This window comes from Abramis brama, assembly GCF_963993115.1.
Source record: "Abramis brama genome assembly, chromosome: 21".
In the NCBI taxonomy this organism is placed as follows: Eukaryota; Metazoa; Chordata; class Actinopteri; order Cypriniformes; family Leuciscidae; genus Abramis; species Abramis brama.
This window is the reverse complement of record NC_139983.1, coordinates 21,837,762-21,864,726: the sequence shown is the minus strand read 5'-3', so window position 1 is coordinate 21,864,726 and position 26,965 is coordinate 21,837,762. Positions and strand designations below refer to the sequence as shown.

General features: G+C 38.3%; 1 protein-coding gene across 1 annotated transcript in view; it reads right to left on the bottom strand.

The window, feature by feature from the left end:
• pacrg (PARK2 co-regulated) overlaps nucleotides 1-26,425 on the bottom strand; it is a 108,658-nt gene extending 82,233 nt beyond the window's left edge. The window contains exon 1 of the mRNA XM_084096402.1: nucleotides 26,245-26,425. Within this exon, the coding sequence (XP_083952528.1) occupies nucleotides 26,245-26,337 (93 nt within the window). The 5' untranslated portion in view covers nucleotides 26,338-26,425. The remainder of the gene's footprint in view (nucleotides 1-26,244) is intronic.
• Nucleotides 26,426-26,965: the final 540 nt, after the last annotated feature.

Here is a 26,965-nt window from a genome sequence, read left to right as displayed (position 1 = left end):
TGAAATAAGAGATGTTTATTCAGGAAAACAGTTGAACTCATGAAGGCCCCTGCAGTGAGAATGTGGCAGCCTGGGGCTTTGCTCCAGGCCTTGGCGTTAAACTCTGACTTCATCTGAATAAATTAATGCAGCAAGTCACACACTGGTGCTGTTTTACTTAATTGCAATGGTTGTTCAAATTTAAATTAATGTATAAAGCATTTGGTTAACAATGCAACTATGCTAATGTGTTTATATGAGAATCATGCTCTTGGCACATTCAAGTATATCTCTGTGGCCACAAACAAACTTTTGCAGGATGGAATCGAGCTGTCTGAATGAAATATATCCTGAATTTGTGATTGATATATTCTTGCTGTAAACATGAATTACAAATGCCAGCTGTTTAAGCATTAGCTGGTTGAGCTCATTGAATCAGTGAGTTGAACTTGAAAAAAGTCCAGTTCGTGAACAAATCATTTAAGAAAATTTTGGCATGCAAAAACTTTCACAAGCAAAAAATGACAATTGTCAATAGTGTAGACTCAAGATATATATGAAGCACAGCTCACAACTTTTGAAAGTTGTAAATATAGGCTAACAAAGATTATTGGAGTACGTTTAACAAGAAAATACTTTTCTTTCTACTTTCTGATTTCACTCTTAATTTAATGTGGTACTTGCCGTTTCTCTGTAATATTGTGAAAATTGTTTCTATTTCAATTGTCGATGTTTTTTCAGTGCAGAACTCACTTTCAAACCAAGTAGCCTTCTGTTCATTGCAAAATTGGGGGGGGGGGTCTTTTGCTTATGCAAAATCCCAGATTACAGGAACTCTAATTTAAATGGATTTCTCCCACAAAAATTTTGCAAACGACAGTAACTGACCGCACATTTAGGGGGCATTCACACAGAACGGTTTTTTCCATTTCCACTGCGCTGATTTTCCATAGCTTTTTCTATGTAAACATCTTACATAAAAGCAAAAACATGTTCTTTGCAAATTTGATCAAGTGATTCATTGATTCATCAGATAACGATTCATTTACTGTACTTCTCTCAGGAACTTTCATGAACGCTTCAAGATTGCATGGATTTCTAATGAAATGACTGGATTTCAGCTTTGAAAATTCAGTGATCACCAGTAAATATGACTACCCATGTTTGACCATTGCGCTTGTGTCCCACATCTCGCTTCTTTTGCAGCATCTCACATGATATTCTAAAGAAACGTGTCTCTTTTTTCATTCCCCTACCATGCAGGAAATTTAATGAACGCTCCAAAAACAATAAGGGCAGATGTCAACATTTTCAACAAATTTTCAGAAGACTGAATAATAACAGATATTCATTATTGGGCAAACTATTTCATTAGAGAAAAAAAATCACAAAATTAATATATAGCTGCACCAATGCCTGTGAGAAGATTCAATGTAATACATGAGACTCACTAGTACACAATTAAAATAATTTATTTAGATGGCAGCAGAATTTTAACAGATGGCATTCAGCCTGTGATGACCAGGCAGGAAGTAAATGTTCTCCACACAGGGTCAAGTGAGCACTTCCTGTAAGTAAAGGAAGATGATGACAGCACAGTCCATTCTATCTGCCGTTGACCTGAGAACACACACACACACTCATCTGGGAAGTGAGTTGTGAGTCCTCAGCCATCTCTTTCTATGAAAGCTGTGTTTCAATCACTGAAAACCGCTCTACCTCAGGGAGAGAGAGCAGCTCATTAATCCTCGGGCTGACGTCGCATTGGAGAAGGTGTAATTCCGCGAAGGTGATCAATCACCTGCCCAAGCTGAGGCCACATCTCTCTAGCTCTCTCTGGGCTCCTAAACTGCTTCTGAGAGCATCTGATGGATGCTTGGTGAGCGGCTGCAGCTCTCCGCTTGGGCAGGTGAAACCCGCATTAACATTTCCACTGCTCTCTCTCGCCTCCTTCTCTCATAGGACACATTCCCCTGACAATATCATTCAATTTCTGATAACGTGTGTGTGTGTGTGGCTGGTGACTCACCAGGTTTAGCAGAAAAAACAGAGGCTGCTCTGATAAGGTCAGACTGCACACAACTGCTGCAGGCAACTAAATTACCTCCCTTTATTCATGGAGCATTCACCTCCACACTTCACACACATACTCAGCGGTCCACCCACTAATACACATGCAGTCATACACACACACACACACACACACACAATCTAAACGGAAGGTCCCCAGAAAAGTCACCCAGCACCAAACTTGTCTGTCTAATCTGGAATGAGTAGTGCAATTTATTGTAGAAGCAAATGGGGAAATATTAGTGTCAGCTGTTTGATATGGTGTTAATGTCCATAAAACCATGGAGGATTTAATCTTATTTTACAACTTTCCTAAATAATGATCCAATTTATACAAGACAGACAGACATTATATAACGTTTAGACTGCAAGTGTGAGATTTTAAGTGAGTATAACAGCCTTCTGTGATGGTGATAAAACACTGAAATATCAAGGGTTTGTTCGGATAGGACGTCTGCTTTCGACTTTCTTCGGTGACATGCTAAACATACACAACCGTATGATTTTTAAAAAATAAATAAATACTTTTATTCAGCAATGACGTGCTAAATTGATTAAAAGTGACAGTAAAGACATTTAGGCCTATAATGTTACAAAAGATTTTGATTTCAAATAAGTGCTTCATTTGAACTTTCTATTTATCAGAGAATCAAAAATGTATCACGGTTTCCACAAAAATATTAAGCAGCACAACTGTTTTCAATATTGATAATGGTAAGAAATTGTTCTTGAGCACCAAATCAGAACAATTCCTCAAGGATATGTGACACTAAAGACTGGTGCATGATGCTGGAAAAACAACTTTGAGGAATTAATTACATTTTACATTGTATTAATATTCCACAATATAGGCCTAATTATTATTACTGTTTTTTATCAAATAAATGCAGTCAAGGTGAACTTAAGAGACTTCTCATACTCACCCCAAACTTTTTAATAGCCTAGGTATATAAAAATCTAATACATTTACATTTATTGTTTGTTAACTGTTTATTGCAATTAATACAGCAATTTGTTAATTACTTTTAGCCCATCTATTATCAAGTTTGTGTAAGCAAAATCTGACATTTGAGATTTCCTTCTCTGGGTAGAATTCGAAATATGCAAATAAGAGAAATGGAATTCTTTGCCATCAGGGGAACTGGAGCCTAAAGTCGTGTTTAGAGCTTGATTTAACATTCCTCCCTGCTGGTAGCCTGCTGCATTCTAGTCAGTGTGTTGCTCCTGTGAGGAGACAGAGCTCAACTGAGTCAAACTGCCACTGAGGAAAAATGACAACATATAGGTAATAATGCCAACGCTCGCTGCGGAGAACAAAAGACAACAAGAGATGAAACAAACATCATGATTTCAATTATGAAAAAGAGTCAAGAGTTAAAAGGTTGAAAATCGTTACTTAATGCTGATTTTCTTTAGACTGTAGCTCTACTCTTGCACAAAACCTAAATAAATGCATTTGGACTTCAAAACGGTTCAAGAAGGCAACCAGCTTTCCTGATCCTAAAGTGCATAAAGATAACAAACATTTCCACAGCTCTACAAAAACACAAATACAACAAAGCCGAGTCAGAGTAAAAGAAATGTAAAAATAAAAAAAAATCCTCCTTTGACAACCCTCATCTGCATTTTTCAGCTTTCCCAGTAAAACTCTCTTCCATAACCTTATAATCCTATAAGCATCACATTCACTTAGTTACGGCACAAAAGTTGGCTGAGAATGATGTTGTTGTTTAATGTTTAATAGTTTGAATCTAAACCTGGATGAGCAATGTGCTGTTGGAAAAGAGATAAAATTTGCATTTTAAAAATCTGTCTGTCATTCCAATTTGTATCAGAGAGAGTATTTTCTGTCCATACACTTACCACCAGCATGAGAAACTTACAAGTGTTCAAGGCAAAAATGTGAAGTGATAATATTGCCCCAGACATTTCAAATCAGGGAGTAAAAATTGCGCAATATTTATCTATTATCTGATAATTTATATATTTTATAATATTCTAGCCTTTCACAGACAGGGATTAGATTAAGCCAGGATTAGGCCTTAGTTCAATTAGGACATTTAAGTAGCGTTCATAAACGTGCCTTAGAAAGAAAAAAAAACCTTACTAACTTGAGACAAAACAATGGCACTGACATATTTTAAGTCTGGGACTATGCTTTAATGCTTAAAGGGATAGTTCACAAATGAAAATTAGCCCACGATTTACTCACCCTAGTCATCCTAGGTGTATATGACATTCTTCTTTCAGACAAATACAATCGGAGTTATATTAAAAAATGTCCTGGCTCTTCCAAGCTTTATAATGGCAGTGTTCGGCTGTATATTCTGCATCCATTCATGATAAAAGTGCTCCACACTCCATAAAGTTTTAAATATGAATATTTTTCTTATACGAACGCATCGCTTCACTTCAGAAGGCCTTTATTAACCCCCCAGAGCCGTGTGGAGCACTTTTATCATGGATGGATGCACTTTGATGGACTCGATGGATCACTGCCATTATAAAGCTTGGAAGAGCCAGGACATTTTTTAATATAACTCCGATTGTATTCGTCTGAAAGAAGAATGCCATACACCTAGGATGACTTGAGGGTGAGTAAATCTAAGGCTAATTTTAATTTTTTGGGTGAACCAGCCTATCCCTTTAAGCCGAGAAAACAGAGGTAAATGAATTAGAGGACATACTGTAGTGTTTCACACTCTAAAAGCAGTGCTGGTACGTGGATAAAGAACGTCTTGTAGCTTTTTGCATCACACACACGCATCTGGTCACCAGTGCTGATTTTTGCTGAGCCAGCTCAATGAATCAAGCACACTGATCAGTCTTGCCAGGCTTTGCATTTACTGCCATGACCAGTAATCAGCCTGCATCTATTCAGCCCTGTGCAAACCAATTTAACAGCACTCCAAAGAATAACACCCATGGCCATGAACATCGGACATGTTCCATCAGCACACTCTCTGCAATCTACAAAGGCATCTGGACACATTTAAGAGTGTGTATCCATCCAGATGTGTGAAAGCTGGGAGATTTTGACTCTTGGTTAGCAGCTGTTCAGATTGTTGCTGCATTATATGCTGTCAAGAGGCAGACTTTGAGACCCATGCTATGCTGCCAGCATCTACTGTAGACTACTTTGTAATGGTTCATGATTCCGGATATGCTTCTAGTTCCTTTGGAAGAAAATGTTCTTAACACCATGAGATTATCAAGCTACAGCTGCATTCATAATCACAATAAGCTCATAACATTAGTCATCTTCAGAAAAGATGACAAGTCTTTTGGCTGACAAACACTTAGACAACATCCCATCAATGCTTTCAAGCTTGACAGACACCACAATATTGTCTATAAGCAGGGCTCCAGACTAACTTTTTTTACTAGGAGCGCTGTAGCCCCTGACTGAAAATTTTAGGAGCGCAAGCAGAAAATTTAGGGGCACACCTTAAATCAGCTTGCAATGCAATTATTCAAATTTCCCACAAAATAACTGTAATACTGACAATTTATTTAATAATAAATAGACTTAACGTACAGATATTACAATGTGCAGTTTTATTTTAAGTTCACAGGCACCAGAATAACATCTGAGGGCAGCGGCACCGGAGCCACTGAGTTCTACAAAAAAATATCTGGTAGCACTGGGGCTGACAATAAAGCACTAAGCTTAATTTAGGGTGTAGATGAAATTAACTTTAATTATTATCATTCATAATGTCTTAATATTAATTAAAAAGCAAACCGAGTGAAAAAAAATTATATTAGGGAGTGAAAATAGCCAGTAAGCATCCTACTGTTTACAATTATTTATTTTATTTTATTTATTATTTATTTTATTATTTTTAAATAAGTGTTTAAATAAGAGTTTAAATAAGACAATTTTTGAAGGATGAAAAAAAAATGTTTTGGTCATCACATTAAAAATAACATTTATATATGATAGTTTTGAAGTGCTGGAAAAAGATGAGTAACAGTTAGTACTTGTAAGCATTTGACTATTTCTGTCACATTATGGTTACAGTTACTACATTAAATCCATGGTGAATGTTGCTGATTTGTGGACTGAAAGCCTTCTATAAGTGTTTCTCCTGGTTTCCACGTCAGCGCTGTTTGATCTGATATCTATGGTTTATAACAGAGAACTCTGCGCCGAATCGGAATGTTTCTCACTGGATCTCGCAGCGATTATGTTATTAATTCTGAGGCGAATTCAATGGATTTCTTCACTGGACCTCCAGAGTCTGGATCTCCTAGTAACAGTGTCGCGTGATCGAGATCGGCCCGCGACTGGCAAGTTCGGGGCGCTGCGCTCAGGCTGCGCTCATAGATATCATATATAAACGCTAGATGTCTCGTGCGCGCTGCTGGCCAATGGAGGTCGACGTCCGCACGTGGCGGCCATCTTGCCACAGACAGCTCGCTCACTCGTTTAATGGTGCATGTACTTTTAAATAACCATAACTTGCTCAATTTTCTACCGATTTTCAAACGGTTTGGTTTGTTATAAAAGTCAGAGATGTAGTAATGACACTGCATACATACACTGCATACATATGAATAATTATAACATACATGTTCAAGCATTCGGAATTATAGCCACGTTAATAACGTTTGTAAGGTATAATCCGTCAAGATTTCAGCGAGATAAGAGGATTTGTGTGCGTGCTGATCACTCACTTTACATTAAGCCTGCCTGTGACAAGATGGCCGAACGGTGATGCCGGAAGTGACTGCGCCATAAGACATCTAGCGTTTATATATGATATGATGATATCTATGGCTGCGCTGTCTATTATTGGTCCAAACTAATAAACGGTCCGTGAAGCATAAAGGAGTAGCGCATTTTCTTTCCGCTTTCATTTTGTTTGGATTCGCTACTCGGCAACGTTGTGGTCGCGCCAGCGTGACCTAAATAAATATTTGGTCGCACCGGCAGGAAAAATGGTCGCAAAATGCGACCAATTGGTCCCAGTCTGGAGCCCTGTATAAGCATACACAAGTTTCATCAGCACAAGCTTAGACAAAATGATGGCAGAGAGATAGATAAGATAAAACAGGTAGGATTATTATTAGTTAATCAGCAGGAAACTCAAGTCTTTCAACTGGTAATATGATCAATAGAGAGATACATGAATTGCATTATGGCTTGATAGTAATAATGGGCTTGTCTGACAGATTTCCAGAGCATATACACACACAAGGGATCAGACTAAGAGACAATGGACAACTGGATGACAACTTGAGCGAGCTAATGCTTGTAAGGTATAACAAACATCTAACAGGTATCATGGTTAGAGAGTCTGTAGTATAAGGGGCTGTTTACACGACACCATTTTCAATTTTCAACATTCGTTTTGGCCGTTCATTTACACGACAACGTCTTTTTTGGGTGCTTGGAAACGCAAAATGGAAAAACGCAAACGTTTTTTTCTTTGTACAGATGACAAAGTTATCAAAACGATCCCCGTTCACACAGATCCGCGAAAACGACAAATAATGCTGTATTATGCATGCTAGACAAGTAGTTGGCGATGTCACATTGTAAATAAAGACTACGCGCCGTTGTCAGGCATAGCAGTATATGACTATACGACGCAGGAAAATACAATACAAAAATACTTTAATTCAAGGGAAAACTGAGGGGAAACAGATATTCCTATATACTATTAAACATCGACGGCACGGAACAAAACAGGAAGTATATATACACAGGTTAACAGAGGGAACTAAACAGGAGCAGCTGAACCAAATTACAGTATAGGTATTGTGTAGCTATAGGAACTAACAAGAACTCATGCAGACACGTCAGGAACTAAACAAAACAGAACATGACCATGACAAACGTGAGCTACTGTAAGTTGATCGTAGGGACGCATTTTATTTCAGAAAATGTCAAAACCTTTGAACACAAGGGCTTCAAAAACATGTATCATCCTTGAGTCTGTTGTAAGGAACCTATTTTCATGATGACAAAATGTTATAGCCTATTGTGTTGATTTGTGTAGGCCTAATAACCACTGTGATGATGTCCCTATGACATTCATATAGAAAACTACTGCCTTGTCTGGCATACAGCGCACATGTGATAAAATATTTGGAACATTTATCACACACACACACACCTGGAACCTCTTGCTGAGAACCAGGGCATATCTAAAATAGCTGAAGGGGATTTAATTTACTAAAACATAAAATAATAAATGAAAATGACAATGTACTTTTTGACATTTAGGTGTAGAAAATCAGAAATTGACATGCAATTACAGCAGTCTTCTAGTCAGGCTTGAATATAAATTTGTCACCGCAATCTGGTAATCTATAATTACAAGAAAAGATGATAATATTATTTAGACAATTGTTTCACATCATTAAAAAAGAGCTAACAAGTATGTTCATTATTTCATTAAGCTATCTAAATGCTCTATTGCTAATTCCTTTGAATCGCTGATCTGTGGTTTTTGCTTGAGTAATCAGAACAATTAATTGCCAAGGACCAACATCTGAAAAAGCCTAATCATCAAATCCACTGTATCTGCAATTGTTTTAGAGCTGCCAGCCTTTGTGATTAACACATCATGGGTCTTTTTCACAGGAGAGAATTGAAGCAGTGCCTCCTCAAAAAAACAAAAAAAACAAATTATATATATATATATATATATATATATATATATATATATAAAATATATTTCCATGCATCATATTTCACTAAAGTAACAGTAACATCAGGGCTGCATTTCTCAAAATAACCGTTGTCAGGCGTAGCAGTATATGACTACACAACGCAGGACAATACAATACAAAAATACTTCAAGGGAATAATTCAAGGGAAAACTGAGGGGAAACAGATATTCCTATATACTATTAAACATCGACGGCACAGAAACAAAACAGGAAGTATATATACGTTAACAGAGGGAACTAAACAGGAGCAGCTGAACCGAATTACAGTATAGGTAGGCTATTGTATAGCTATAGGAACTAACAAGAACTCAAGCAGACACGACAGGAACTAAACAAAACAGAACATGACCATGACAATCGTGAGCTAAGTTGATCGTTGGGACCATTGGTGGCAATGGTTCTACGATCTATTTAGGCTTACAATGCTTTTGGGAAACGCAGCCCAGATAAATGCAGGGAGATAAAAGAAAACCATAAAAAGGATGTGAATAAACTAAACTTATCTCACTCTCCTCAAACTGCCTTTGGCACAATTTGTCTCTGCAGAAGAAAGAAAACTGGGGAAAGAAAGGAAGACATATAAAGTACAGGTTTTAAAGGCAACCATCCAAACACTTAGGCCTAGGCCTAATTGAGTTTGCAAAAGAAGAAGAAAGAAAAAAATCACAATTCCTAATCAAAGTAGACAAATATTACAAGAAAGGAGTGGGACATTTGTGGGACAAATCCACACAAAGACTGCTCTTCAAAATAGAAAGCCTGCACTGCAGTTGTGTTCAAAGTCTGAAAGATAATACACATGTAGATTCAAGATTCAAAGAAACAAAAACATTAAGTAAAAGGTAAGAAATAAAAACATTTATTCAAAGAAGAGATAAAGCAATAGAAGTTTTTGCTGCCTTGTAGTTTCCACTGCTACTTTCAAATGTGAAATGAAAAGTTTCAAAATGCGGCAATAGAGAAGCCAAATATATAGCCTACAAGTTTGGGGTCAGTAAGATTTTTTTTAACGAAATTAACACTTTACTTTTATTCAGCAACGAAGCATTAATTTAATCAAAATTGACAGTAAAACATTTATAATGTTACAAAAGATTTCTATTTCAGATAAAGTAGTCAACATTTGAAGTGGATCAAAACCTTTCATCAAAGTATACATGAATTTTGAACAATACCCATTCTTGTCTTAGGACAACTTTGATTAACTTTTTTGATCCACTTCAAATGTTGACTACTGTAAATGCTGTTCTTTTTAACTTTAGTCATCAAAGAATGCTGAAAAAAATAATCATGGATGGTTTCCACAAAAATATTAAGCAGCAAAACTCTTTCAACATTGATAATAATAAGAAATGTTCTGTCCAAAATACAGATCCGAAAACTTCCTATGGGTACTCAACAACCTACAGTTGTTACAGTTGGCTGGAAAGCAAAGAGTCTGAACCCCACACAAGGTGATCCATGAGCTAGTGCACCCTTGAGCATAACACTTAGCCTCAGGTTGCTCCTCAATGACTGTCCCTGTAATAAGTGTACCATAATCAATTTGGATGTACGTGTCTGTCACAAGCGCCAGCTAAAGGAGGGAAACAGGCTTATTTGGAATAATCGCAATGCATCCAATTCATTCAGGACTTCCAATACCCCTCCCATTCCAAAAGGTCAGGTCAACATAATGGCAGTGTACTTCTTATGGATTATTAAAGAAGAATGTCGGAGAAAGGACATTGTACAGCATATTGGCATGATGTGACTTTTCCAGAGTGTAGGCCTATTGATTTCTCGTGTCTCCTCATGTGCTAACAGCATGTGGGTGGTCACAAGGCCTTGAGCTAAATAACAGTCCATGACACTTGGTTCATCCTTTGGCTGTGACCCTGAACCAAGGATACTCTCTGTCATCTCAAAACGATTTCACCGTCTACTAAATCCTCACGTATCCATCTTCAGCAGCAGGCTCATCTCATTTTAACTCTGCATTTCCTTTTGCTCATTATTGTTTTATTAGCCTTTTACTCGTAGTTCTACTTCCAATTTTTTCCCTCCAGGATCCCATTAGCTGTCAAACCCAAAACAAATTGGTTAGTTTTATTTTTTCAACTGAGAATTTATTTTCTAATTTTTATTCTGAAAAGCTGATATTGATGTTTTCCCTTCCTGCCAAATGGTTGTAAGTCGTCTTATCTCCAGAACGGCTAGCATATGTTACGTATTGATTGTCTTTTGTCTGCCTTGCGCTAACCGATATTGACAAACACATCCAATCATACTTTCCTAAGCCTGCTGTCCATAAAGACACAGAATCGAACCCCAATCATGGGTCACAGATGCTATCTAGGCCTAACAGCTTTATCTGAGTCGTGCTCTAACTGTCACCATTCCCTTTCTATGCTGCTGTCACTCATGCCGGCCTCATCTTGGGCTTCACCATCATACTCACTGAGACACCTAACCTGTTGAAAACCTGTTTCATCTGCCTAGATTTTGAGGAATATCCCAGTCACTCTTTCCCACACAATGGCAGTGTGTGGGTATTGTCCTTCAAGGGCCAAAAAAGCTTCATATATCATAAAAGAATGAGAACAAGAGGAGACCAATAATGGACAGCAAGGTTTTTGCTGAATAATTATTTAAATTTAAAGTTGCAATGTAACGGAAGTGGTGTAATTGTCATGTATACCTGAGTTTACCCGATAATCCGGATTATTGAAAAAGAAAAAAATGCTAAATCCATCGGATGTTGATTGAATGGAGGCAGATCTGAATGTGAGATTGCAGTCAATTATAAGAAAGGGCAGGAATTTAAGCAGACTAAATGATTGGGCATAAGTCCGACATACGCCACCAAAGCAAAGTCGTTTCATATAGGAAGATTGAGACATTTTTATTTAAAAAAAAGAAAAAAGAAAAGAAACATTAGAAATGCATGGATGATTTGTTCAAAATCAGATCAATACATGCATTTAGGAAATAGATAGGATAAATTTTCATTCCATGTGGACTTGGAATGTCTCTATGTTATGTCTTTTTGTTATGGCTTCAAAAAATGAGTCACACCGACTACTTTTATGATATTTAAAAAAATGTAAGACAATAGCCATCCACTGCCACTAAATGGGAAAATGTGACCTGTACATTCATAAACATTTCTCCTTATATTCCAAAGAATGATTTACAGTAATGTAAAATTAAATATGTGATAAAGCTGACTATAATATCAGCCATAAGGCCTACATCCTGAATTTCAATCCTGTACATTTATATGCCTAGACGTCATTTTAACAGAGAACCTAATTTAAAAGGGCAACTGTCTTCCAAAGTTCCACTTTTTCTCAACAGGTCAAAGAGAGCCCGAGAGTGACACACGCAAACATTCTTCTGAGTTCTGCCCATTATCCATTCATCTTTAAAGCAGCTTTTTCATAACAAGGCGCTTTTGCAGATAAACTATAAAGTGCAGAAGAATCCACAGTTATCTAATTTTAAAGAAAGAGAGCATTTAGAAGTTAGCGTGCATATGCAGCCTCTAAAGTCCTAATCCACAGTTTCATGTTGCTGTTTGAAATGTGAAATGCACAAGAAAAGTGCCCAGGGAAAGGGGAGAAAGGTGAAAAATTATGCAGGCAATAACATTTCCAGATGCTATGTGTTCAGTCAAGGACCTTCAGAGCAGAGAGTTTGTTTGATCAATAGAGAGCCACTGCTGAAATGCAGCCCTGCAACTAACACTCACACTCTGTCTCCCATATCCATTTCTCCATCAGGCATGACAAGCAGACGTAAGTATAGATGGACAGAGATGGATGGATGGATGGATGGATGGATGGATGGATGGATGGATGGACTGACAGACGGACGGTTGGATGGATGGATGGATGGATGGATGGATGGATGGATGGATGGATGGATGGATGGATGGATGGATGGATGGATGGATGGATGGACAGATAGATGGAGACAGTTTATGGGATTGATGAATGGAAACAAGTTGATGGATGGATGGATGGATGAATGGAAACAGGTTGATGGATGGATGGATGGATGGATGGATGGATGGATGGATGGATGGATGGATGGATGGATGGATGGATGGATGGTGAAACTAGAAGAGACACTGTGGCGCAGCTGGCGCTCATTAACATTTGCACCACCAGCATCGCTCCACTTCCACGGCTCTCGGCCCCACTCAGCTTCACACCACAGCAAACAAAGTCAGAAAAGCTTGCAGTTCCGTCTCCATGTTATTGTTTACATGGTTGTTGAGGCTCGTCTGTTACAGAGACATTGAGAGAGACGGATCTGGTCTGTTAAACGTCGTGTTCTGGTAGCGTAATGGTCATATGATAGGGGCTTGACGAATCAGGGAAGGAGACACAATGATCCAGAAGACCCAATCAGGAAGCGAATGTGTGCCCGAAAAGTCTCTGTTTTGGTCTGTATACAGTGAAACACAAACCCAGAGTTTTCAAACTAAAATGGGGTCTACAGCGTTTTCAAAATTCTCTGTTTGCGAGGGTCGAAGACGTAAAAGTAGTGTGGACGCCAGGCGTAACCGTAGCAAAAGTTGTGATTGAGAGTGAACATGATGCGTTCACGGCAAGCTAACTCTGCGCAACAGCCCTGTAGAGTTTAGTTCCAACACTGCTCTAATACACATACCTGTAGTTTTCAAATAAGCCTGAAGGACTTGATGAGCTGGATAAGGTGTGTTTAATTAGGGCTGAAGCTAAACCAAAGACTATAGAAAGACGGTTCACTCCTACAACTTATGAATGGGAGAAATTGCAACGTGCAAAATTGCGGAATACGTCCTGCCTTCTAAGTAAAGGAGGCACACCATAGGCATGTTAAAAAAAGTTATAAAACATGCTATATAAAAATAAATATGGCTATATAACAAATATGCCCGCCAGACATAGCCAATCGAACTTTCATCTTTGGGGCAATAGCTCCGTATGAGGGGGCCTCAGAGCTCTTGGCCAGTAGCGTTCTGACATAGTCGAGGAGACCTCTCTTCCCCCCAAGTTTAAAGCTCCGGGTCAGTCTCCCCACCACTGATATATAAGCGGGACTCCCCCCACGAGCTCTGCAGCGGACAGCTAAAGGTGGGGTGTATAGGGTAGGGTTAGGGGTTAGTATTTGTTGTAGCAAAATCAGCACTGTGATTGACATGACCAATGAAATATTTAGGGGAGGGAAAATCATGCATGCATGTCATGTGTTTGTCTGTCAATCGGAAAAAGCCACACAGAGTTTTGGAATTCCCACCCCATTTAGAGATCTATGGGCGGCAGCTATGCCCTTCTCCAAAAAGACGGGCCTTGAGGTGTTTTTCATTCAGCGAGTCTTCAGCAATACCCGCCTTTCAATCAAATAACACCAAAGCCTACATTTCTTCTTAAGAAGATGTTCTTAAGAAAATTTTTGAGAACTTAAGAGTTTTTCAAGAATTGCACTTAGTAACATTCTTACGAACATCTTAGAATGAATCTTAAGAAATTTCTTAACTTCTTTCTTAATTAGATTTTCGTGAATCCGGCCCCTGGCCTCTTCAGTTCTGGAATGAATGGCAAACAAAAAACTTGTCAATGAATGGACCTTTACTCCTCCCCTCTAGAGATTTTTAGTGTGTTTCTTTCCCTTCCGTCCCCCAGAAACATCTTCACGCTGTCTGCCCCCAGGCATGGAAAGGATGATGCGTTTCCCACTCTAAAGGGAGGTGAAGACCATGTGAAAATATAAAATGCTCTTCCACTCATTGTCTGTGGCACGATAAATGGGAGAGAAGAAGGTGATGTGAGGACTTGTATTGATTCAGTTTCTATGGCCACAAATATCTGGCAGCATAATAAGCCTGTGTGCTTCAAGATTCACAGCTTTTAAGGCATCAAATGGCCTTGCTGTTATCAGCAAATCATGCTGCTCACCACACAGGCTGGCTATACATCAGCGACCGCATGCAAAGACCAGAGAGAGAGGTAGATATTAATAGTTTTAGAGGCAGATCTCAGGTCAGTGGTGTGTTGAAGCGATGCTAAATGTCCAGGAATGTAAGTAGATGGGTTATGGAGGGCCCTTTATAGGGGCTTTGTTTATGACCTGCAGAAAGGAATGAAGTCACTGGCTGTGTCCAAGAGCGAAGACACCTGCCTTGCTGCCCAGTCAGTCAATGACTTAAAAGACAGCATTTTTATATGAAAGAATTTTCAGACAGGATTCCAAGACACCTAATGATGTCATGTCTAATGATCTAATGCCTATTGTAATTAATTAATTGATTAATCAATATTAATATTAAATGCAACATACTGGGCCGAAACAATTATTAGCATTAAGTTTAATGATACTTGGTTATCCTGATGACAGCATGCAAAGATATGGGAAACATTTTCTCTACCCGTTTAAAATAAACGTTGATAAGCCCATTTTTTCATCCTAATAATGTGATTATATGGCTAGCTGCATTTTATAATTTGCATAGCACTGTTTTTCCCTTCTGTCTGTGACCCTATCCAAGTGGATACAGGTTCAGCCCGGAGATCTCCAAGGGTAGAGCAGGAACTCAAAAAGGAGGCAGGAGAATAGGTTAGGCACCCTTTTAGAGCACCCGGCTGCAGTTATGTCCCTCTCATCCTATCAGAACACATCTGTGACAGGATTTTCGGTCACAACCCACCAGTTGAGAACCACTTCACATGATCTAACAAACAAGGCTCTTGAAATAAACGTAGGTTACACTTGTAAATTTATGCTCTCCTCTTTGAGTTCCACAGAACGTACTCTTGACTGTACAGTAAATCTCATGCCTACCAACAAGCAAAATACCAAAAAGCACTCCTCTACCAAACCCTCCCATTCAAAACAACCATCAAAGTAAACACTCCCTGGCTGTATCAGTCATTAAAGGGATAACGGCCGTCTGCCGGAAGCTAGTTAATTGTACTGTTATAATCTAGAATACTGTCTAACACTTGATGGCTGCTCTGTCAAGTCCTCGTCGTCGGTTAGGAACCTGGGTGTGCTCTTTGATAACAATCTTTCATTTGAAAGTCACTTGTCTAGTATCAGTAAAACCGCATTTTTTCATCTTAAAAATATATCTAAATTACGTCATATGCTCTCAATGAAAAATGCAGAACAATTAGTTCATGCGTTCATGACATCAAGGCTAGATTATTGTAATGCTATTATGGGTGGTTGCCCTGCACGCTTAATAAACAAACTACAGCTGGTCCAAAATGCAGCAGCTAGAGTTCTTACCAGAACCAGGAAGTATGACCATATTAGCCCGGTTCTGTCAACACTGCATTGGCTCCCTATTAAACATTGTATGAATATTGCTGATTACTTACAAAGCACTAAATGGTTTAGCTCCCCAGTACTTGAGCGAGCTCTTAACGCATTATAGTCCTTCACGTCTACTGCGATCTCAAAATTCCGGCCAGTTGATGATACCTAGAATATCAAAATCGACTGCTGGCGGTAGATCCTTTTCCTATTTATCACCAAAACTTTGGAACAATCTTCCTAACTTTGTCCGGGAAGCATACACATAAGACATTATAGACTTCTATAATTCAATGTTAGGCTGCATAGATTAGGTCAGCCGGAACCGGGAACACTCCCCATAAATCCTGATGTACTTGTTACATCATAAGAAGGATGGCGTCTACGCTAATATTAGTCTCTCTGTTTATCCGAGGTTTACCACAGTCCGCCGGATCCAGCCGTATCCAGATCTGATGAAGGACCTGCACCTGGAAACGATGACAATGCAGTCCTGAAGTGTCAACCAGTCCATCCCCTGTGAAGGCCTCCTTCCCTTCCCTTCCCTTTACCTCAGTACAGATAAAATGTTGTCGTGATAATTCCGGTTTGCGTGGCTACGCAGACGCGACAAAGATTTCTGTATTATAAATTTTAAGGCCAGACAAGTAGTTTATTGAGGGTTGATTTGTAAAGAAGGACTATACGCCTACGCACATATACATTCAAACGCGCATACTGTACCTTTGGACTGAACACGTAGGCTAATGCTCATGTGCGCGACGTCTGCGTTTTCACGGGTTTGCGTTTTTGAGTTTTGCGCAGAGATAACAGATAATCGTTTGCACCTTCGAACCTATTTCAGGGAGTGCGTTCTCGAGACACCAGGCACTGTTTTGTGCGGATGAGCGGCCGGAGCGCGTTAAGGATTTTTCCTGTTAGAACGGTGTTGTATTAGCGGCCCCTAAGTTAATAACTAATGATCTTCGCAATGGAAGTGAATCAATCAGTCAAAACTAACTTTAGCTGGACAATAACTTTATTCTAGAGCTGCGGTAAAGCCTAAACAATCTGTTACGGTAATTTCCTATTATCACGGTAAAGCTGCTTTGAAACAATCCATATTGTTAAAAGCACTATATAAATGAAGGTGACTTGACTTGATTTGACTAGTCGATAAAGTTTTACACATAGGATGGCTTGAGAGTAAGTAAATCATAGGGTAATTTTCATTTTTGGGTGAGCTATCCCTTTAATTTACACAGCGAACAAACATAAAAATGAAGGAGAATACAGAATGACATGGAAAAAATATTTTCTCCCTCTCTTCTTCTCTTTCTCTTTCTGGGGCCGGTTTCACAAAGCTATTTTAGACCAGTCTATAGTGTTAGACAAGTCAAAAATTTGCTCATAGACTAGTCTAATGCAAGTTAGACTGTTTCACAAAAATAAAGACTGACTTAATTTAGACCAAAAAAATTAGACACCTTACCCCCAGGCTAACTTAGGTCTAAGACTCTATGTTACCTTGGCAACCAGCATTAACAATCAGTTACATTACAAACAGCCAAAAGAAAAGGGAAAATGGCTCATAATTTAAACATTTCCTCTTGTTACTACATTCTCTGCTAAATTTCCCAAGTAAAATGTCTTTGTAACTGTTATACTCCTCCAACAAACACATATTTTACACTGGGGTAAACTGCACTGAGCGGTTGAATGCACTTACTCGATCCGCCATGTTTTTTGTTTTGAAAAGTGTCTTATTTTACCCAGAATGCATTGCAGTGTAGTCCTACTTAAGATAGTCAGAGTCTTAAGTGCTTTGTGCAACGGTCTGATTTAGATGTCTATCTGAAGTCTGACTATCTACTATATCTAAGCCATAGTCAAAGTCTATCTTTGTGAAACCGGCCCCTGGTGCTAATGAAAGGCATTAACTGCTGTTGAGTTTGACAGGAGACGTACGTGTATTGAAAATCTGTGTGCACATGGAAGTGCATGCGGCACAGACTGGGTGACACGCTTTGTTGTATAACGAACTTAGCAGAGCATTCCCCCGCCTTGCATTTCTAAGCACACAGAGCGGTATGGGAGATATTAATCGTCTCCCGGTGATGAGCTTGCCATCAGAGAGAGGATGTGACTGTTGGATGAATCAGCCAGTGACTCTTCTACCTCTTCTTACACACATAATGAGCAACACACCTCTAAATGTTTAATGCAGCCAGTAGGATATGTGGGCTGCTGTTTCAATATGATGTAGATTAGCAGCTTTGAGAGCAGAACCGTGTCGATGTGCAGATGATGATAATCTCCGCACAATTTACAGACAGCAAGTTATTTCTGCCATGTCCCACATTCCACAAACAGAGTTGGTCCACTCAGCCATCCAATTTGAACAGATTTATAATTTAGAATCTTTGCAAAAGTATAAAGGGAATCATGGTGTTATCATTTGGGGGCCATTCACACAAAACATGTTTTTTTCATTTTAAAAATGTGATATGTTTAAGTTGAACTATTTTTACCTTGATTGCTGTATCTTTAGAATATGCCATGCACAAGATGCTCCTTCACTAATGGAAATGCCACGTCCCACATTCGTTAAACAGAGCTAGTCCAATCAGACAATTTATCCAATTTGAACAGATTTAAAATCAAGAATCTTTGTAAAAGAATTCTTAGTACAAAGAAAAAGTTTGGCACAAAAAAAATTATGTCATCATTTAGGGGCCATTTACACAAAATGTGTTTTTGCATTTAAAAAAAAACATGAAAAGCATATTATTCATTTGTGGATGTTAACTGAATCTGTAAGTCACCTACGCTGTTTACTTCTGTATATTATATCTATCTATAAATTACGGGACGTCTTTCTGTCTGTGTGTGTGTGTGTGTGTGTTATTCGCATATCTCTCGAACCGTTAGTCCGATGGATTTCAAACTCGTGCCAAGTTTGACGTTGTTTGGATTAGAAATGCAAAAGATATCTTTAAATAGCCTATATATCGGTAAAAGAAGCACACACTGGCTTTTGCCGCTCTGGCTTTTGACCCTCACAGAGAGGGTCGAAGAAAGCAGTGGAGCTTAAGTACCTCGGAGTTCACTGTGTAGCCTGCTCCCTGAATTGTGTAGTTCAATTTTCCACATTTATTGTATGTCATTATGTCAGTATCAGTATTTGCTTTCTACCATGCACAAATAAAAATGTCACTGAACTTTTGCTGTGTAATTGTAACAATGAGCACTCAAATACACCAAACCAACAATTACTAAAAACACACACAAAAACTGATTTTGCACGGGCACTTTGCACTGCTCCCTGAATCGACACGCTTATTCATTTGTGGATGTTAACTGAATCTGTAAGTCAGCTCTGCTGTTTACTTCTGAATATTATATTTCATTCTGGTGCGCTTAACGTTATCGCTACTGTGTAATAGTAGCCTATGCTATTCACCAACTAAACATATCCTATTCAATGTGTTCATAGTCTCTTTCACGGGCATCATTTGTAGTAGCCCATTCACAAACTGTTTGCTCAAGCATAGCGTTTTCTCAGAGTTCACTGTGTGCTTTCTACCATGCACAAATAAAAATGTCACTGAACTTTTGCTGTGCAATTGTAACAATGAGCACTCAAACACACCAAACCAACAATTACTAAAAACACACACAAAAACTGATTTTGCACACAAAATCTGATTTTGCACAGGCATTTTGCACTAGTATTTAGAATTGTCAAAGACATCAATCTAGCATGTTTACATAGAAAAACTATAGAAAAAAATGTATGCATTGGAATACAAATATGCAGTCTGTGTTAACTGTGCAATCTTATTCACGCTGATGTCATTCCAAATCCACACTATCTTGTTCCATGGAACACAATATGACATTTTGAAGACTGAAGAGTGCACTGGATGAGATTTTCCCATGCAATTAAAATGAATGGGGAGCTTTCATGCTTCAAAAAGGATGCAAAAGGACCATAAAATATCTTAAATATATCAGAACAGTCTTTAGAAGTGGAAAAGGAATAGTTTGCCCAAAAAATTCTATCATCGTGTATTTCCTCAGAACAGAAAACACAAGTCATGTGACCTACTTTTATGATTCTTTTATGTTGTTGGTTTTTCTTTAGTTGAGTTTCTTAAAAAAGCCACTGGTCACTATCTAAAGGCCAATAACATTTAAAGGCCAATTCACACTGCACCGACAGATAGCAACAGGCACCTTGTCTGTTTTTTTTGTTTTTTTTCGGTCAGCCTGTCTGTGTCTGTTGCCTGACGCAGTCTGTTGCAGTCTCTAACTCTGTGCACTTAGAGATGAAGTTTTAGGAAAACTGTATGGTCCTAAATATATCTGCATATTCTGAGCAGAACAATAAGGAAACAAAACAGCTGTATGGCTCCAGGAAAGACTTAAACTTAGGGCTAGTTGGTTGTTATACTGATGTGAGTTGATGGCTATAATGAAGAACAGTCATAAATAAAAGCTGCAAGCAGCGATGAAAAGGGCCCTCGCACCCCTGCCACCGCCACCAGGCGCCTTAAGATTACACTCACCAAATTTGAAGAGGATCAGATCAAAACTGTAGGAGGAGTTCGTTAAAGTACAACATCAGGAAATGGCAAAAACTGCCCAAAATCTGAGAGGAAGTTCAAAATAGCTGACTTCCTGTTGTGTTTAGGGCTGCGCTCCAAGAGACTTTTTTGTAGGTATTGGGTCATTACATGTATGTACCAAATTTCATACCTGTACGTGAAACCTAGAGCCGGGGCAAAATGTGGGGGCAATAATTTACCGAATTTGCCCCCCCTCCAATTTTGAAAAACCATATCACACGTAAATTTTCACCACTTCTGAAGCGTGTGCAAAGTTTCATGAGTTTCCGAGCATGTTAAGGCCCTCTAAAAACGATTCACTTTGGAGAAGAAGAAGAAGAAGAAGAATAAACGGAGCAAAAACAATAGGGTCCTCTCACCATCGGTGCTCGGGCCCTAATTAATAGACATCCCCTCAACAACACAGCATTTCCAGTGAGAGACCACACTTTAGATCACAACCTTAATTAGCACATGGGGGAAATTTAGGTCAGTTTAAGCACAGGAGCGAGGGTTTAGCCATGGGTTAAGGAGGGTAATTAATTAGTCACATACAGATGCTAAACAGGCTCATTAGTGAAAAGTGACTGTTGGCTAAATGACATGTGTGTGTCTGTGCATGTGTTAATAGTTGTGAACATACAGATAATAAATGAACACAATCCATGTTGTGAAATAGTTCATTTCATGGTGTGTGGCTGTAACAAATGCAGCTCTGGTACAGGACACAAAACTGAGGCCTCCATGAATGTAATTTTTTAGAATCTGTCAGATTATTTCTATAATCTACGGTGGCCCAGTAGTGCACAACACAACGAAATTTAAAAAGCCAACATAAGTTCACAACACAACGATATTAAGCCACAACACAACAGAATGAATCCACAACACAAAGAAAAATGTACAACACAACGGATATAAGCCACAACACAACGGATATAAGCCACAACACAACGGAAATAAGACACAACACAACGAAATAAAGCCACAAAACAACAAAATAAAGCCGCAACTCAACGGAAATGCTCCTGACCACCAGAGGGCTCTCGGTAAAGTTAGTTTTCCATGCCACTGTTCTATAGAGTCGGCAGTCTTAAGATATCAATACCAGGATTAGTTTTAACAGTATATAACCACTGTATATCGACATAAAATATTACTTTAAAATCACCTACATGAATTATAGCTGCGTATTTATACTCGAGAATGCTTTGACCTGCTTCCACAGTGCATGATCCCTAAGGGAACGTCTGGCAATTCCACCAAGTAGTTAAAACGTATAATTTATTATAATATAATTTGATAATTAAAAATAAAAACCATTTGGTAAATTGAAGAATTACAGAAAGGTATTGGCACAATTTCACCTGTAATAAGTCAGTCTGGTCACTAGGAACCTACCACAAGCTTTGAAACATGAAAAAAACCCTTCAGGGAATTACAGTAATGTTTTTATAAAAAACAAATTGTGTACTGTGCATACAGGGAGCTATTGGCACAATTTCACCTGTAGTAAGTCAGTCTGGTTACTAGGAACGTACAACAACCTTTAAAACATGATAAAAGAAAAAAAAAAACTATATATAATATAACACAAATATATTACAGAAATGTTGTTTCCTAAAAATAATTGTTTACTGTAAATACATGAAGGAAGGTATTGGAAAAAAGTCACCTGTAGTAGGCTAAGTCAGTCTTACAATCAAGCTTTGGATTTTGAACATGTCTGTTTTTGAATGTTAAAAGTCATTTTAATTAATACAAATTATACGTTTTAACCACTTGGAGGAATTGGCGGACGTTCCCTTAGGCATCATGCGCTATGGAAGCATGTCAAAGCATTCTAGAGTATAAATATGCAGCTATAACGCACATAGGTGATTTTGAATTAGGCTAATAAATGTCGATATACAATGGTTAGCTACATACTGTTAAAACTAATCATGGTGTTGATATATTTTTTAGACTGCTGACTCTATAGAACAGTGGCATGGAAAATTAACTTTACCGCGCTCCAAGAGCCCTCTGGTGGCGCAACGCATTCTCATCCTAGGGCGTCATATACTGACGCCTTTGACATTTCGTCTACATCGAACGCACATGGCACCCTTTAGCGTCAATATTTAGCACAGAGCTTTGTTCGGTTATGGGTAGGTTTAGGTCTGGGGTAGGGTTAGGGTTAGACCGCTAGGAGGCGCCTTCTTGCCCATATCTATCTGCGTCTCATATTGACGCTAAAGGGTGCCATGTGCGTTCGATGTAGACGAAATGTCAAAAGCGTCAGTATATGACACCTTGGGATGAGAACGGGCTGGGTGGCGGGAGCATTTCCGTTGTATTACGGCTTTATTTTGTTGTGTTGCGGCTTTATTTTGTTGTGTTGTGGCATTATTCTGTTGTGTTGGCTTATTTCCGGTGTGTTGTGGCTTATTTCCGTTGTATTGTACATTTTCCGTTGTGTTGTGGCTCATTTCCATTGTGTTGTGGATTTATTTTGTTGTGTCGTAGCTTAATTTGTTGTGTTGTGCACTTATGTTTGCTTTTTAAATTTCGTTGTGTTGTGCACATGGCCGGACTTACCATTGGGCTTGACTGGGCTGCAACCCATGGGTCCCGCCCAGTAGGGGGCCCCCTCCCTTACCTGTTTTCGTTCGTTTGTTTTGTTCGGTTAACTTGTATGCCAGATATACAGAAATTATTAGCCGTATTTCCACTGTCTGGCCATGTGCGAGTGAGGGCTATAATCAGCCCAAAGTAGTGACTTGAGCGCTTGAAAACAAAATCCAGTACACTATAGTGCGCGCTCACGGAGTAGTTTGAAAGGCCAAGACGGAGGGGAGCATGGAATAAAATACCCGGGCCTTTATATCCTCCGACTGAGAGCTTCGAGGCCATAATCAAATGGCACAACCTGATATTTATCTTTATTTCACAAAGAATAACACGCGTGTTGATCCGTCCACTGCCATCAAAATGATAAAAAAAAAAAAAAAACATTTAGGCCTAACGAGTTCCCGTTTTATATATTTTTATCACGAGCCTATGATATGTGAGTTAATACACCAGCAAGACAGACTGACAGAAAGTAAAAATAAACGTGAATTTAGGCTACTTTAGTTTTGTACACATTATCATGTTAATTATAATCAAATGCATTTTGTTTGATTGACCACAATATTATCATTGATATTAGTTTGAGAAGGACACTTTTGATTAATTTTTGAAAAAGGGCAGGGGCTTGAGCACCCAAAGCCCCCCTTCCTTCCAAAGACTTCCTTTTATTTGGTCATAATAGCCATACACCGTGTTTGCATTCTGATTGAATTTGTTGATTAAATTTAAGAATCTGACATAAGAGGACCGATAGCTATGACAATGAATTTAAAAATATTGTTTTCTCTTGGCTTTATTATTAGAGTTTTGATCTTCTCTCAACCGAGAGAGCACAGCATTATATTGTATTATAATGACTATTAAGCTATTTAATATTAGCCTACCACTAAACTTTGACTATAGGCATGTTGCATATTAATTGTTCTAGGAACCTCAAAGCATATTTTAATTTGTGTGTAATTTGTGCTACTCCATAATGATGTTTGTAGTGTAAGTAGGGCCCAAAAATGATGTTTGTAGCGTAAGTAGGGCCCAAACATAAACTCAAGCCCAGGGGCCCCCAGCCCCCTAAGTCCTGCCCTGGTTGTGCACTACTGGGCCACTGTAATAATCCATCTTTATGTCCTTATTTTTGAAAATGCTTCTCTCAACTAATGCACAGATTCAGTCTAAAATAAGAAAATACTATCTTTCAACAGGGCGATAAGAGCTGCCAGTTTAAACTGATGGGCTTTTATACTTGTTACGGGCATCTAATACATCTTCATCTCTGGCCAACAAGTAGACGCTATCAAGAGATGAGCCCATTTTAGGCAATTATACCCCAGCCTGCACTGATGTGGGTGATGTCGTGGGGCATGAGAATGATGGGTAACTGTCAGTTCAGCTGTCTAGTGAAAAATGGGATCCACATTGTGATGAAATATGTGTTAAGCAAGCAGAAACTCCATTTTGAAGTGACTGTTTGTTTGTGGATGATAGAAGGCTATATGAGTGAAAAGAAAAGAAAAGAAAAGAAAAGAAAAGAAAAGAAAAGAAAAGAAAAGAAAAGAAAAGAAAAGAAAAGAAAAGAAATACAGAAGAATGTAGCACATCCAGGACAATGCTACAAATCATGACCAACCTGGTCAAGTTAGCAAATGTCCTTTTTGTTTTTACCACTCAGAGTATAGACTATAGAATACAAAAATAAAATTGTTGCATAGGAATGTCATCACCTGATTAAAGGCTTAGATTGGTTTAATGAAATCTGAGAGCTTTCTGTCCCTCCATTGACAGCTATGCAACTGAAACTTCAAAAAGTTCAGATCGTAAAACTAATCCACATGAATTGAGCGGTTTAGTCCAAAATTTCTGAAGAGACTCGATCGCTTTATACGATGAATAGATTGAATTTAGGCTTTTATTCACATATAAACATTGATCGGAGAACATAAACAAACGCTCAACCGAACCTGCCTGCGCGATAACAAAACTCTTGTGGAAGCTCAAAAGCGCTGCGTAACACACAAGAATGAACCTCACTAGTTCTCGCACGTCAAGCGAACATGCTTAAGCTTCTGTTGGTTTACCACAAGTGATGTGTGAGTTGATGAATGTTTACATTAATAAAAGCCTAAATTCAAACTGTTCAGCATATAAAGCAATCGAGTCTCTTCAGAAATTTTGCACTGAACTGTTCAATTCATATGGATTACTTTTATCTCTTTATGTACTTTTTGAAGCGTCAAAGTTTCAGTTGCGTAGCTGTCTAGAGGGACAGAAAGCTCTCAGATTTAATCAAAAAGATCTTCATATGTGTTCCGAAAATGAACGAAAGTCTTACGGATTTGGAAAGACATGAGGTGAGTAATTAATGATCATTTTTGGGTGAATTAACCTTTAAAGCTAAATGTCTTGATACCCAGTCTGAGGGATTTTCATTATGAATTTAAATATTTTTTTGCCCATTATCTGCATAAATACTGCTGACAATAGCATCCCACAATTCCCACCTGACTCTAGAGAATCAGTGTGGAAATTCTGATCACAAACTGCTCAGAATTAATGAAGTAACGTTAGACAGGATAATTATTCATTTAATAATATGATTGATGCTAAAATTATATATCACACAAACATCTTAATCATTTCATTAAATGACCTGTGACTGCAGCTTCATCCGAATGTGGTTTTTAAGTCAGAGAGTAACGTTAGGACATTAACCCAGTCACAAACCCATTAAAACAGGCACCATTAAAACCATTAACACAGATTTGTAGTCACATTTGTAGAAGCAGAAGAATACAGAACATTAGTGCTAGGGCCATTATCACAACGAATCATTTAAAATGGTTAACTTAGGCCTAACGTTACATGCGCAAACATCCCACCCTGAAAAAAAAAAAAAGAAATTCTAGGAGATGGCACAAGTGTCCTGTCTGTCTAGTTTGAATACATTTAGCTGCTAAAAAAAAATAAGAAAAAAAGTCACTAAATAAAATTGTTCAAAACAATAATAACAAATCAACCATGAACTTACCACTGAATTCTTCATGGTGGACTTCACAGTAAATCCCTCAGTTTTCAGTTCTTTTTTAGCCAAAGGTTCAAAAGTTCTCATTTTCGTACACATCGCTAATTAATCAGTTTCAGTTTAAAAAGACCAATACAAATTCATAGGATAAAACCGCACGGAGAACGCCAGCCAACTCATTAGTGTCGAATTTGTGCTCGTCTGTTTGGGTTGCCAAGGACTCACTTGGGGACGCGCTGCGGTTGCTATGGAGGGTTAAAAAAACCCGGATGTTCATCTTGCTATGGAAACAACACGCACTCCGTTGTCGTTTATCAAACGTCATTTAAAAATAAAAGGGAAATGGGAAATTATAGTGTAGCAAAATGATAATCAATACCGGAAAGTGTGATTATGTTCCAGTGATATATGTGCGTGCATAAGGCATGGATTTTCTCAGCACATCTATCTTTTATTCAGTCTAATTAGATTTTTGTTTTTCCAATAATTATTTTTGGGTTTTTGGTTTGGCTCTCCTTTGTATTATTAAAAGTAAACATGTGAGACCAGTAGCAAGTAACATCCTTAGGATCAGTTTTAAAGGTCTAATGAGTTGGCTACATTCTGCAGTGGTTCTCAACCTTTTTGACAATAAGTTTTGTCATTTAATTTAAATATAAAATGCAGTCACCCATATGTTTTGAAATGTAATTTATAGCTCTTAAAGTAGGAAATTTAATCTACAGTA